Source organism: Laetiporus sulphureus (assembly GCF_001632365.1).
Source record: "Laetiporus sulphureus 93-53 unplaced genomic scaffold LAESUscaffold_38, whole genome shotgun sequence".
Taxonomy (NCBI): Eukaryota; Fungi; Basidiomycota; class Agaricomycetes; order Polyporales; family Laetiporaceae; genus Laetiporus; species Laetiporus sulphureus.
In genome coordinates this window covers 321,071-335,924 of record NW_024468547.1, presented here as the reverse complement: position 1 = coordinate 335,924, position 14,854 = coordinate 321,071, and the positions used below count along the sequence as shown (strand labels likewise).

Below are 14,854 nucleotides of genomic sequence, written 5' to 3'. Positions count from 1 at the left end.
CTCATTTTTCGGCGGACGTTACTTAATTTGATTAATTTGATGACTTTTCGCAGAAACTGATCGGAATCATTCTGTTTCAATTGGTGGATTGTACGGTGCACGATCCAAATTGTAGATGTGTCATGGACTTGGGTATATTTCTTTTCGAGCGGAAGTGGAGGCTGAGATCTACGTATCACATAGAACATGATGTGCGGCCAGCAGAGTTCAACACCACTGTGGCCACCGTAGACTAGACGCCCATAAAACGTTCTACATGTGATCGTGGCAATAACCTTCCGCTTTCACGCGTTCGATTGATTTCTGGCGAAATTGCACCGATCGCGACCGCGCTGCAAACCGCTCTTGATTGCCCTCTGTGCCCGTGAAAAGTGCACTGGCAGAATTCAACACAGTCTCCGTGGGATCTAGTGTTCTTGATTCCCTTTTGGCTGAAAATTCGAGGCTCAATGTCCACTTCTCTCGGAAAGCGGAAGGAGAGAGATGGGGAAGAGAAAGTTGCCCACGGGTACGGCTTGATGCTCATGAAATGTGCTGAATTAATTGTATGATGCATAGTTCAACGGTCTTCGTATCGAATTTGCCGTATACTGCAACCTCGACCGACCTTAAAACTCTATTCTCTGATCTCGCACCAGTACGATCTGCCTTTGTCGTTCTGGAACCTGGCTCGGGTATCTCGAAAGGTGTGGGTTACGTCTCCTTTGCCATCAGGGAAGACGCGCAACAGGCTGTCGAAAAGATCTCGGAGGAGGGGATTGAGCTTAATGGACGGAAACTGAGAGTGCAATGGGCGGAGTCCAAGGTTCTTACTCGTGAAGTCTGAGGTGTTCGTTTTGATAGCTCACGCGTCACTCTTAGAACAAGGATAAGCAAGCAAAAGAGCCGGCTGTGAAAGCAGAAGCCAAGACGCCTCGTTCTCGTCCGCAGCCGAGCGCAAACCCTCACGATCCTCTGGCCATTCGTACCGTAGTCATATCCGGTCTGCCCGCCGGAATCGATTCCAAGGTACTATGGAAGAAAATACGCAAACTTGAAGGGGCGGAGAAGGTCGAATGGCCGACTGTGGAGGAGGACCATAGCATTGGTACGTCGCGAATTATTCTCTCCTCGGTTTTACAACTAACCGCTCTATAGCGCACGCCCTGTTTCTGACTCCCGCAGCAGCATCAGAAGCTGTCGAGAAGCTTCATGCACACGTCTATAAAGGCTCATTGTTATCAGCCACGCTGAAGAAACGTCTGGACGGGCTTGCAAAGAATTCCAAAAAGCCTCAGAACGCATCCGATGCCAGTACAACAAAGGGTCCAGCACCCAATCATGCTAGCCGGCTCATCGTTCGCAATCTTCCGTTTGATGTTACCGAGCAGGACCTGCGTTCAATGTTCCTCCCGTACGGTCCGATACATTCCACCACCATCCCGACGGTATCGACTGAGGCGAAGCAGGAGGATGGCAGCACGGAGGCGAAGCCTCGTGGGAAGGGTTTCGCGTTCGTCTGGATGCTGAGTCGCCAGGACGCGGAACGTGCGCTCGAAGGGTGCAATGGCATGACTGTGCAGGCTGGCATGGCGGAGCGGTTGGTCTCGGCCAAGCAGAAGCGGAAAAAGCTGCGCCGCGAGGAGGAGAAGATGATGAAGGCCGCTGCTGCTGTCTCAGGTGGCGATGTAGAGGAGTCTCATGGAGAGGGGGATGAGGGACGGCATGGGAAGTCGAGGGTGATTGCTGTGGATTGGGCATTGAGCAAGGACAAGTGGGAGCAGGAGAAAGCAAAACTGGAGCAGGAGAGTCAGGAGAAGGCGGATGTAAAGATGGCAGATGCGGACAGCGGGTTGGATGAGGAGGAGGAGGAGGAGGAGGAGGAGGAGGAGGAGAGCGACGACGGTAGTGTTGACGGCGATGAACACGAGCCCATTGGCGTCCGTGATGACGATTCTGTTGATAGTGAAGACGAAGGCGAGGATAGCGAAAGCGACGGCAGTCCCGAGGATATGGATGAACCTGGGGAAGAGCCGACAAAACCTACATTACCAACCACAGAGACGGAAACGACGCTTTTTGTCCGAAATGTGCCGTTCGAGGGTACCGAGGATGAGCTTAGGATCCTGTGTGTTACCTGTATCATTATTCAGTCGTATGCTCATGATCACTTTCAGATTCCGTGCTTTTGGGCCACTGCGATATGCGCGTATTACCATGGATCACGAGACGGGCCGGTCAAGGGGTACCGGCTTTGTGTGTTTCTGGAACAAAGCCGATGCAGACAAGGCCATCGAGCAAAGCGGGATATTACGCGCCGAGACGCTCGGCGAAAAGAACATTGCCGTGAGTCCAATAGCTACGCCGCAACAGTTCGAGAACCACGGTACTGATAAGATGATAGCTCCAGCCGAAAAAGAACCCTTTCAAGCTCCCATCTCTCCTCACGCCTGACCCATCCTCCTCAATGGCACAAAATCTCATCCTGCATGGACGTACGCTAGATGTAATACGTGCTGTGACCAGAAATGAGGCCGGGAAGCTGAAAGAGGCAGGCGAAAAGCAACGCGAGAAAGCTGACAAGCGGAATCTGTACCTGTTGCGCGAAGGCAGTAAGTGCTCTCCCGTTAACGTTTCCGTCCCTGCTCTGAAAGGTTTACGGTAGTCATTCTGCCCAATACTCCTGCTGCCGAGTCGATGAGTGCCGCGGAGGTTGAAAAGCGAACACAGTCGTACAACGCTCGTCGTGTATTACTGCGCTCGAACCCATCGCTGTATATCTCGCGGACCCGACTCAGCGTCCGACAAATTCCCCTATTCGTTACGGAGCGAATGCTGAAGAGGCTCGCTATCCACGCCATGCGCACCTTCGAGAAGGACGTGAAGGAGGGTATCCTCCAGCCGCTCAGCGAAGACGAACTCGCTGAGCCTGTGCCACAAGACGATGTTGACGGTGAGGACGTTGTCAAGGAAGAAGGCAACGAATCGGCGAAGAAGAAGAATGACGTAAAACGGCAGAAGAGCGGGCGTCACACTGGCGTCAAGCAGGTGAAGATCATCCGGCAGGCCGACCGAGTAGATCCCATCACGGGCAAAGGCCGCAGCAAGGGTTATGGCTTCGTCGAGATGACGTCCCATGCGGATGCGTTGCGCGTCCTGCGGTGGGCGAATAACAACGCAGCCGTGGGCGCGCTATTCGCGGAATGGTGGAAGACTGAGGTAGAGGACCTGGTGAAGGTTGAGAAGAAGAAGTCGGAGAGGGACGAGGCGCGGGTTAAGCGGCTGAAGGAGGAGCTGGAGCGCGATGCGCATATGAAGAGCAAGAGCACGCTTATTGTGGAATTCTCGATTGAGAACGTGCAAGTCGTGCAAAGGCGAGCGGCGCAACAGCGGGAAAATCAACAAGTAAGCGGCCTGCGTTGTTCATGGGATAATATCAGCTCATTATATCATAGAAACCGGGCGAGGTCAAGAAGTCTTATAGCAGGACTAGCGTGAAGACGGAGGAGGTGAAGTCTGAGTTGTCAGACGAACGGACGGCGAAGAAGCGGAGGCTCTCAGAAGCTTCATCGTCTTCAACTTCTCCGGAAAAGCAAAAGTCGCAGGGTGCAACCAAGAAGCTGGCAGAAGCTGGAGAGCTAAAGTTCGGTCAGAAGATGGGATCCATGATTGGCAGGAAACGGAAGGAGCGGAAGGCGAAAAAGCGAGGAGTTTGAGCAGAATGAGCTGCCGATATCGTTATTTTTCTTCTACTGTTTATGACATCGAAAGGTTCAAGGGGAATAGTAGAAGCCTTAGCGAGACGGACGTGTCTGAGAAGGAGAATGAAGGCGGCAGTCATGTTACCCATCATGATGCAGGACGAACTGGATGACTTGTGACGAGGTTTGTCGTATATTTACTTTGTAATTTCCTTTGAATTGATGTGTACACTTCTCATCTTCGATGATCAGAAGGGCATTTTATGATATGCACTACAGTGACTACTCGTGCGGACTGGCCGCCAAGGTGATTCCAGCATGTTGTACTAGCCGGCGAAAATCACCTGTAAGCTCATGGTCGCTTATGGACGACTGTTCTGCTACGGGATCGGGATCTATGCTGAGGAGACTCGCATCTATCGCTTCAGCTTCAAGTTTGAGCACGCTTCGGCAGCCGCCTCTCCCCGCTTTCAAGCATCCGACAGACTGACCGCTTCCCGTGGCACTTCACTTATCCTCCTTATGGCATGACATTTCTCGGGCTGATTAGTTTAGCGAGCGTGCCGCAGATGCTGATCTAGAGAAGGCCGAGAATATCTATTCCAAAGGCGCTGAAATGAAGCATTGAGTAGATTGACTATCACTGAGTTGTCGTTCGTTAACATCCTCCGCCCTTTTCCCCCGTTCATGACGGTCGTGTTCCCGCTATACCCGATAGCATCTAAGCAACAGGCTACTCAGAATGAGAGGAGAGATGGTTTTCAAAGGTTGCTCGACTTCATAGTAATACTACCTGGACACAGCACGGTTTTACACCATGTCGATTATATTCCGTGGTGATGTTCTGAAGGTTATTCTTGCTTATGACGACGAACATGCATGGTAAAATGCACTTTGATCAATATATGTCCCACCTGAAGGTCATCTAGGTGAAAGAGACAGAACGCAGTGAGAGTTCGCGCAATAGTACAGAAATGACAGCCATGCCTATCGAAAGCTACTTAACTAGTGCGCAGTGTGCGCACAGCAGTAAACGTCAGCGGACCGACCGAATGACCCTCAGGATGGAATCTAATAACCAATCGTTGGATCGCAACTCGATACTTCCATAGAAATGACCAGTCACAAATACGGGGACCTTACTTAGAGCTTGCACCTCTCCGCAATCGCAAAAAGTTCAAGTTGACGGCTTGATCGCCATATGTGCTATCCCACAGCCTCGAAAACAAACGTTTCTCCCGAGCTGCCTGCTGCTCAGCTACCGCATCAACCTCAACGGCTGTTCTAGCGAATCAGAGCACATTACAGAGCTGCAACGGCCAGGTCTTGCACCAGTGAAGTTTCTCAGGCCGAACACAATACGCATCAGAGAGAATTGCAGTGTTCGCCACAATTGGTGAATAGCCCCAGTCCAGCTAGCGCAACAGCACAGCGCACGGAGATATCAGGTCGGGTAACATCGCGGTGACGTTGTTGAAGAAAATGTTCGAGATCAAGAGCGAATTGTGGTTCCGAGACGAGAGCGGCCTGCGGGACCTGGGACAAGATGGTCGTGTTTGGTTCGGAACCCGAATGCACATGCCGTCAGCCGCCGCGTCCTCAGCTTAGCCCACGACGACCACAACCCACGACGCTGCGACGCTGTGCTGCGACGCAACTCATTCCATTCTTCACTGTTTAATACGGTGAGCAGTTCTTCACAATGTGAAGGTATATCGCTGACTTCTAGCTCGCCACCAGACTTACGCTTAGCCATGTTAGTGTGTTATCGCTGTGCTCCATTCACTTTCTGACCGTTCTTCGTTCGTCGCGAACATGCAGGTCTGAACCATACGACCCATACCTTCCGCGAGGAGGTTCCTCGACGAACCCCTCCGCCCCACCTGCGGGCAACTCAAAGACTGCTGCGATCCAGCAGCAGATCGATGACACCGTCGGCATCATGCGTGAAAACATAACCAAGGTTGCCGAGCGAGGAGAGCGGCTGGACCAGCTCCAGGACAAGACTGGTGCGTAACGTTTCCGTTTTTTCTCCTCTGCAGGAAGGCTCTCTGGGTAGGTGGACGACGGTGGGAACGAGCGAGGCGGTGCATACTCCCCGAAGGCCCGATATGTCACAAAAGGGCCTTTGCTGGTACTGCTGGGGCTTGCACGGAGAAGCATGAAACATAGGCCGAAACATAGGCCGATGCTCATATACGCTCTGGATTGCCCATTGCTCAATATGCGACACATGGCATCGTATATTGGGGTCAGAGCAAGTGTGCGACATATTGTGATTGCTGCGCACTACGCTTCCATCCATTGGGCGTTTCCTCGCCTCGTCTCAGTTTTTTGGGACTGAGTATAGCGGTTTGAGCGCGGGCGACTGTTTAGACATGCCCATGCGCCCCGCTTGGCCGCCGCGATGTGTTGGTTCCACATTCGTCATTCTGTGTGATCTCGATGGTCCCGTACTGATATACCCTTGTCACCTCAAAGATAACCTGGCAGTCTCGGCGCAAGGCTTCCGTCGCGGCGCCAACCGTGTTCGCAAGGTGTGTCTTCAGACGCCTGGTCCTGCTTCGACATCGCTCATATTCCCACGTTCTCCGCCCCTTACTCAAGAACATGTGGTGGAAAGACATGAAGATGCGCATCATCATTGGTGTCGCCATCGCGATTATCATTATCATCGTTGTCGTTTCCGTCGTGAAAGCGACGCACCATTGATCGCACCTATGACTGCTATGCTTGACCTTTGGACCCTTTATTCCTCCGCCCGCTGTCGTCCCTGCCGCACCCGCTCGAGCTCTCCCCTTTAGGTTTCGCAGGCCCATAGGGGTGCTGTTGTATGATACATGTCCTTATCTATGCCCGTACTATACATTCCCGCTGTTTTCCTTCGTGTTCTCTTCCTTTTTGCGGAGGCCTCGTGTTGGTATGGTTCGAAATGAAGCGGACATTCCCCTGTGCCCGTTGCGTGTGCAAATAGATTGCAGGGGATCGTCGCTGTCGGGAACTCGGGCCCATCGGCAATGAGACAACAGAGCTGAGCGCTGAGCGCTGAGCGCTTACACCCCGTTCGATCTGCGCTCCGTTTTTGCCCTGTTTTGTGACCGCCTTTTTTGACCACAAATTCTTTCCAAACCCGGTAATTTGGATATAAAGAGATGCTGAAGACACGGTCACGTGGGTGACGCGCACAGATCAGCGCTAAGCACGCCCCGGCGCGAGAGGATGCCCACCGATGTGCCATGACGCGTAGCTTTCGGCATCTGGGCAGCTCTGTCTGAATCTCACATAACTCTTTTCTACAGCTACTTAAGTCGACTCGTTGGAAATATCCACCAAAGACCCGAAGAGGAGGTGCTATGTGGAGTAACAGTTCCGACAGACCTTTGTCCACATGTTGACAGCTGCAGATATCAAATCGGTAGATCATTGAAGCTTTGAAGGACCTTTGTGCAGTATGCATGCTCGGAACATGTGATCATAATCCAGCAAAGAAAGTACTGATTCTCATCCCAGCAAAGGCATTGCAACTAAGCAGAACAAGTTAGCCTTTCCCATCCAATAAATAGTTATGGACAGGCTCGCAAAGAGTAATTTCACTTTTTCTTGGCATTAATACACACTGAACTGCTTAAACAGTGAGCGTGATAGGCTACGCCGAAAGCCTTAAGGTCAAATCATAATGCGTCAGTCAACTCTTAACGTTTATCTGACAGTGGTGGTACTTGAAAAGCGTACATATCAAACCTTCTGCTGATATTGAGGGCCATGCCTATCATTGTAGTGAAGCAATCCAGTTATGTACAAATTGCTGCTCGCGATCCTGCATCATTGACACCTAACATCCCGACTGACGAAAGGGGAAGGTGTGACATGATGCCATGTGACAACTGGCCACAGCTGGCCACCGGCTAGCGGGTCACATGTGTCGCACCTCCATCCTGCACCACCATTTCATCCTTCAATTCCTGCATATCCTTCCGCTCTTTTATTTCTTACATGTTAAAGCTATGAACGGACATCGACATTCGACGTCTGTATCTCAGAATCACAAGGCCCAGCTCGCAAACGCCTACAATGAGCTTGGTAAGGAACTCTCGTCGCCAAAGATTAGAGTGGTCGGTAATTACACGTTGGGCAAGGTTATTGGAGAGGGTACGCGTTATTTACGCTCTCATGCAATCTTCATTTGACATTCATCTCTAACTGCTCAGGGACGTACGGGAAAGTACGCCTCGGAGTGCATCGTTTAACGGGCACTCGCGTTGCAATCAAGCAAATCCCGAAAGCCATGACTTCTTCTCTCACTCGCGAAATTCATCATCATCGTCAGCTGCACCATCCACACATCACACAGCTGTATGAAGTTATCGCGACTGAGTCTTATATATGGCTCGTCACTGAGCTGTGTTCGGGTGGGGAGCTGTTTGACTACCTCGTGGAGAAGGCGCGGCTCGACGAGAGCGAGACGCGCATTATCTTCGGACAACTTTGCCTCGCTGTTGCCTATGTGCACTCCAAAGGCATTGTGCATCGCGATCTCAAGCTCGAGAATGTGCTGCTTGACGAGCACTGCCGTGTCAAGCTCGGCGACTTCGGCTTTACTCGAGAGTTTGAGCGTGGTATGTTACTGGAAACATTCTGTGGTACGACCGGGTACGCGTCTCCCGAAATGCTGCTCGCGAAGAAGTATCTGGGCCCAGGCAAGCACACATCTGTTCTACAGCAGCCCACGGAGTGATTGATGATCAGTTCAGAGGTCGACGTCTGGTCTCTCGGGGTCATTCTCTATACGCTTCTGACCGGTATGCTCCCCTTTGACGACGATGATGAGGATATCATGAAGCAGAAGGTCATTGAGGGCGAGTTCGAGGACCCTGAGTGGCTCTCGGAAGGTAAGCGTGCGGTCTCGCACGTCTGCTTATGCTAATAATGCACAGAGGTTCGGGACCTCCTCAAGTCTATTCTCCAGACTGATCCAGAGAAACGACCAACGATTGCACAAATCCTTGCGCACCCTTGGTTCACTACAGCGCCTGCCTTTGCTCCTCGCCCCATAGCCTCCCAGAGCAGTCTCTCCTTAACGTCACAGCCCGAATCGCCGTCGCCCCTGCAGGTCACAGTAGTTGATGAGCCTCAATCATCGATTTCGGGCGCCTCCGACACCACGTACCATTCTACCGTCTCCCACTTTCCGGCGTCTGCGCCGATGACCCCTCAGATCGAATCCTCGCAGTCATCAGAGATTCCGCAGCGCACGGAGCAGACTCCGGTGCGGCCCGCATTCCCCCGCCAGGGCTCGGGCACCAAAGCCGCTCCAGCGTATCCGACGCGCACTCCCGTGCGCACGAAGCGACGGTCGGTGTCTTCGGCGCTCTCGGAGAACGGGCCGACGTTCGACAAGGCTGCGGGATCGTCGGCGCCGCCCGACTTTGCGTCGCTGCTCAACACACCGGCGCCGCTGATCTTTTCCACTTCGCTCGAACGCGACCTGTTAAACGCGATGGCTGCGCTCGGCCTGGACACAGGCCAGATCGTGCACTCGGTGCTTAGCGATGCGTGCGACGCGACAGGCGCGCTGTGGTGGTTGCTGAAGCGCAAGACGGAGAAGAGGATATTGGAGGAGGACACGAAGAAGAGCGAGGACGAGGAGACGGAGGTATCGGTAAGGAAGCAGCTAGCAGAATACAGGAAGAGGGAGGAGAAGAAGAGAGATCACAGGCCAACACCCATCGAGCACTTGTCTCCCCACGTTACCGATCACGGACTGCCTCCAATAGCGCAGGCGCATTCTGCTCCTGAACTGCATCTTGTTCCCGCCACGCCGGTTGGAGCGAGCATGGTACGTTCTGCCACCCCACCGCGAGCTAAGTCACCCAATAGCGCGCTATTGTCGCCGTCATCGTCTGCAGCAGAGATATCGCTCCGGTCGCATCCGTCTACTCCAGGTGGAAGCCTCAAGGACAAGGACAAGGACAGTGGGTCGAAGGGGCGCAAGGGCCGATCGGGGAGTGTGAGCATCATGCAGAGGGCGACGACCGCGTTGGAAGCTGCTGGGCTGGTGAGGAAGAAGTCTGCTGAGGTAGTGAAGGCAGAAAAGGACAAAGAAAGGGAGAAGGATGCAAATTCTGATAGACGCGTGGGCAGTGGGACGGGAGATGAGTCGCGAACGTCTCACGGCAGTGGATCGAGTAAGGTCGTCAAGAGTCCGCCATTGAAGGCAAAGGATTTGGGATTGCCGATTACACCGCCATCATCCAGCGCTGATTTGTCGCAAACCGGCTCTCCTTGGGTCATCGCGGGCGCGAAACCCTCTCCCCCTCCACCAAGCACCGACTCGCCTCGGGATACCCTCTCCGCGCTTCCCGATATTTCGCGAAACAAGAGCTTTAATGGGAGTCGTAATCGGGCAAGCCTGCTCTCTGCGTTCCGGATGTGGTTCAAGGAGGATCCGAAGGGAAAGCGTAAGGAAGATCCGTCCCTCACGCCACAAGCGTATACGCAACTACCCAGCACACCAAGCCCAAGCCCGGTAAATGGACGCGGACGGGGCACAATGAAGCGACGTGTTAGCGCGAACCATGGGCGGTATACACCTGCTCGCCAGACTGGAACTCGCTCAAAGCGCGCGTCGATATCCTCTCGCCGCTCGAGTAGCGTCAACTCACACAGATCCTCCGTTCAGTCTGCACAGGTCCAAATGTACGAGTCACCCACAGGGTACGGTCCCGAATCCAGTACATCTGTGTCTCGCAGGCGGAGTGACGCGAGCCGACGCTCATTCGGAAGTCACACCCCAAACTCGGAGCGTGAGGACTTTGTCTCGCGCCCGTCATCGATACATAGCTTCACGAATCAAGTCCACCGTAAGAGCCCGTCAGCCAGTTCTGCAGGTTCTATGCATCCTGCACGGACAGCTTCGCCACTGCCCAGATATCACAACCGCGGCGGCTCGGCATCGTCGACGAGGGTTGTGCGGCAATTCCCACCGCCACCGCATCTCGCACATCTGAGGTCGAACTCGACATCGTCTGCTCAGTCCCGAGGGTCCTCGCGTCCAGGGTCGCTGTATGAGTTCTCGGAGAGCGACAGTCGCAGGAACAGCTCTCCGCATAAACCTTACCCTCGCCGACCGGTAGAGGAGATGACGCCCCGTCGGAGCACGTTCGTAGCCCACAAGCGTCAGACTCCCTTCTCGAATCCAAACGGCAGTAACAGCTACTTGAATTCCTTCGGGCGATCCAGCTGGAAGAAATCGTGGGGTTTGGAGCCGCCTGGCTGGCAGAATCGCTCGGCATATTCTGCAATTGAGGTCTTGGCGATATCTCCGCCAGCGGACAGTCAGCAGGGCATCAGGGATGTTTTCTCTGGGCGGCAGTCACTGAACATGGGCGACGAGTCGGACTGGGTTGACGAAGACGACGACTCGCCGGCATATGCAGGCGGTCTCGGTCAGACACCCATAGCTACAGCTCATAGTGGCTCCAGCTTCTCTCATTCAATGGACGTCCCTGCTCTCTCTCCAGTTCCGAAGGGATTAATCAATTGGACTGGCGGGGGAAAGAGAGCCGTTGGGTCGTCAACCCCCGCACAGGTCAGTGTGCTAGGAAGAGGAGCAAGAAGTAAGGCAGGCCGGTCCCCTGTCGATCGTAGTTCTCCCCTTCCTAGCGAGAACACCTTTGAAAACACAGATCCGCGCTGTGGAAGGAGACAGCTCCCGACTGGTCGGTCTGGGCCTGCCTTCCGCGGTCATGCCATTCAAGAAGAGGATGAGGGCGAGGAAGAGGAGACCTAAAACTCTAGTTGCTGCTAAACTTTGCTTTCTCACGGACCCTCTCTTGCATTCGGTATTAAAATGCTATTCGTACCTTAGCTCACCTCCACTGGTTGTATTTTTATGGATCTTCGCATAGATTCGGACTATTCGCATTCTGCGTCGGGCGCTTTCCTCTCGTTCTCCGCTTTCATCGCTTCGCTATACCCTCATTCGACGCTGGCGCCACCTGCTGGTTTCTACATCGCTCTAATCGCGTATGGCATTCCTATGGATCCTGTAACACTATGGAAGATCATATAATCTTTGGCACGTACAAGGGCACGTAAGTCATCGGGAAAATGGCGATCTGCGCGAGCTGTGTTTCCTTATCACAAATCTTGCACCGCTCAAGACCTGTCAAGTGAGTTGAGGTTCTTCCTGTATTCTTCTAAGTCAGCTCTCCGTTTGACCTGCTTCATGCTGCACTTTAGGTGTAGAGAATGATCACCTTCGATGTTCGACTCTTATCTCGTCATATGCAGGTCTGTAGCAGATCTGATATTCATAAACGATCCAACTAAGTGCTGATCCCTGTTGAATTCTTCTCCATGACACAAAGCGTTTCCCAAAGTGCTCGCAACATCTTATTGGCTGTCGCATCGTACTATATCAGGTCTTCGAGCCATCTTTTGCTGATACATGTGTACATATGCAGGAAACCAGATGAGAAGATTCTTGGTTGCCCCAGCAATCCACCTGTGATCACCTTTCATTCGGTCGATACTATCGTCGTCATAGGATCAATTGCTGACTAGGTTGTTCGGTTAAAAAGTGGCTCTATCGATACGTTGTGGCATGCCTTGCCTGTGCAGTTCCCATGTCCAACGGAGCCGAAGATGCATCATGCTCGTACAACCGACCGCATCAGAGGCAGTCCGATGTGGGTCATAAATTGTCAAGAGTGATGCGGACAAATAAGCTATTGAGTTTGCCGCCCCACGTATGATGAAGCCCAATTTGTTTTATCATCTACGTTCAGCGAAGACAACAACATTGATCGTCTGTTTGATACTACGTCCTGGCGGCGACTGGCGCATTCGTCGCCGAATCGAGTGCATGGTGTTCGAACTCACGACATATATACAAAATGAAATCGCGATGCTTGCTGTTGGGCTAAAGCACCTTAACCGTTGCCAAAATATGATGTCAAGAGATAATTATGAAGACATCACTGCGCATGAACATACTGCCCCCCTCTTTGGCAGAAAATAAGTTTGAAGTGTTTATACATTGCACACATCAATGTTATCTGGAAATAGCAGTGGAGGAAGAGAAAGATGGCCTGAGGAGCATGGACAGACTGGACACATTTTGTTTGGATATACACGGAACATATCATAAATGGGAATGTGGACCGATAGGTTCAGTGTTGAGCAACTCCCAAAGGCCACTAAGCGCCCGAGCATTTGGTGCCGAGTCGAGGCTGCGCGACGCTCGGAGGCAGTGTTTCGCTTCGGCAAATGAGATACATTTTCGAAGAGGAGTAAAGTCAATATTCGGCGCAGAAAGCACAGGGAGTGTCTACACACTGCACGGATTATCCTGACGCGTCGTCTGGACGAGCAAACCACGGATGCTGTAGCACTTCCTCCGCGCTCGCTCGACGCTCCGGCTCGATCTTGAGCATGGAGCGAAGGAGTGCGAAGATTTCCTCAAGTTCTGCCCGCGTGTGTGTCTCTCCGCCTCCTGTCATGCGATCTTCTAATCGGCGTGCCCATCCAGCATCAGCAGCCTCGGGCGAGATATCTATTCAATTTCAGTCAATCAGCCAGCGCACTCGCACCCAGAGCAAAGCCCCAATTACAAACACACCTAAGGTCCTGAGCCATTCGTGCGACTCCCAATAGCTCTGCCATCCCAGCGGCACCTCGCCGCATAGCGTCGCCATCGCACCTAACAGTGCATCATCTGGATTTGCGAAGCGGAACAGGCGCCCTCCAAAGACCAATTCGTAAATCTAAACATGCCGAATCAGCGGATGCGGTTCGGGGATAGTAACAGTGTCAATTAGCTCACCGTACATGCAAACGACCAGATATCGCTCGCTCGCGTGGGCGAGGGGCGAACCGACCGGACGACACGTTCGAACATGAGCTCCGGCGCACATACCGCAGCCGGCGTAGACGACGGGCGTGTCTCCTCGTCGACTGCGATCGCTGTTACGCACTGTAAGCACTACCCCACCTCTATGTTCTGAGATGCGTAGGTACTGACCATTTCCCAAATCCATAATCACCGCGCAGAAGGGTGTGTCCGCGAATACGGGATCCTTACTCGCCAGGTAGTCAAAGATCGAAATCGAGGGCAACAGATACGGCGGGAGTGCCGCAGGGTGTGTCGGAGCTGCGGTCGGGAGGACGACAATGCATTCTGGGTTGCCAAAGTAGTTCAGGATCGAGCGCGGGGGATGTCCGTCGAGCGTGGGCAGGGCAATGCCGATGTTCCCTGAGTGGAGATCTAGGTAGTCGCATCAGCAGTGGGCCGTTAGCCTAATCTCACGCAGCGACTCCACAGACCTCCATGCACGATCCCATGCCGATGCAGCGCCGCGAGCCCACACGCAATCTGACGACAGAGCATCCGAGCATGCTTACGCCCCCGAATCGGGTTCACAACGTCAAAGACGTTCGCGAGCACATCGTGCACGAGTACCGTGTGCACGCCATTCGGGCCGTGCAGCGAGAAGCTGTCGCGCAGCCGTAGCACGTTTTGCATCTCGTCGCTGGCAGAAATGCGGTTGTATATATCGAGTTCGTGCCACGCATCGGCCTCGGCGGCGCAGATCTTGAGCGCGACATAATGTTGCCTGCGGTGTATGGTGGATGAGATGGAAATGCAGAGGGCAGACTTGACTCACGTCGGGGCATGGAGCACCTCGGCCAGCCATACTGTCGCAAACGCACCGCGGCCGAGCTTGTGCAGGACGTGGTATTGTTTTGCGGGACTCGAGTCTGAACTGCTCAGAGGAGGAAACACGACGTCGCCGAGGCGAATGGGATGAAAGCCCCCAGCGGTGTATCGTCGGATATCTTCGGCGTCTTCATCTGCATCCCAGTACACAGAGAGCTGCGTCGTGGATGTATTCATACAGTCGACTATCTCAGTGGAACATATTGGACTAGGTTAAGCATAACTGGACTGGAATAGACTAGACTGGACATAAACAAACTAAATTTGATATAATTATTATATTTACCCGGTATTATTTAGGCATAATATTAGAACGTGCCAGCTGGAGACCTTATTGTCATCAAGGTCGCACAGGCTTTCTTAGAACGTCTTGGACGGCTTACCACTGCACTGGTGGCGATACTTACAAGCGTTTCTGCTTCAAATTGAGAGGATCGAAGCATCTTCACGAGTC

At 53.1% G+C, this 14,854-nt stretch overlaps 4 protein-coding genes across 4 annotated transcripts; 3 read left to right on the top strand and 1 right to left on the bottom strand.

The window, feature by feature from the left end:
• The first annotated feature begins 331 nt into the window (after positions 1-331).
• On the top strand, positions 332-4,024 carry LAESUDRAFT_751533 (RNA-binding domain-containing protein). The gene is made up of 9 exons (XM_040911671.1): positions 332-508; positions 559-805; positions 862-1,087; positions 1,138-2,107; positions 2,157-2,325; positions 2,384-2,591; positions 2,645-3,384; positions 3,435-3,864; positions 3,933-4,024. Exons 1-8 carry the CDS (start codon positions 450-452, stop codon positions 3,693-3,695), a joined length of 2,880 nt encoding a protein of 959 aa, XP_040761457.1. The 5' UTR covers positions 332-449; the 3' UTR covers positions 3,696-3,864; positions 3,933-4,024.
• A 1,250-nt stretch (positions 4,025-5,274) lies between these two features.
• Positions 5,275-6,629, top strand: LAESUDRAFT_729014 (synaptobrevin). Its single transcript, XM_040909556.1, has 5 exons — positions 5,275-5,365; positions 5,421-5,436; positions 5,502-5,689; positions 6,162-6,217; positions 6,288-6,629. Coding segments are annotated over exons 2-5 (351 nt in total). The 5' UTR covers positions 5,275-5,365; positions 5,421-5,434; the 3' UTR covers positions 6,393-6,629.
• Positions 6,630-7,606: 977 nt separating this feature from the next.
• On the top strand, positions 7,607-11,640 carry LAESUDRAFT_332654 (Pkinase-domain-containing protein). Its single transcript, XM_040902059.1, has 4 exons — positions 7,607-7,829; positions 7,889-8,377; positions 8,432-8,569; positions 8,615-11,640. Exons 1-4 carry the CDS (start codon positions 7,685-7,687, stop codon positions 11,467-11,469), a joined length of 3,627 nt encoding a protein of 1,208 aa, XP_040761455.1. The 5' UTR covers positions 7,607-7,684; the 3' UTR covers positions 11,470-11,640.
• A 1,387-nt stretch (positions 11,641-13,027) lies between these two features.
• Positions 13,028-14,577, bottom strand: LAESUDRAFT_761804 (kinase-like protein; the record flags this gene model as incomplete). The annotated part of the gene is made up of 6 exons (XM_040912980.1): positions 13,028-13,236; positions 13,303-13,447; positions 13,507-13,646; positions 13,705-13,947; positions 14,007-14,296; positions 14,348-14,577. 6 exons carry the CDS (start codon positions 14,575-14,577, stop codon positions 13,028-13,030), a joined length of 1,257 nt encoding a protein of 418 aa, XP_040761454.1.
• Positions 14,578-14,854: the final 277 nt, after the last annotated feature.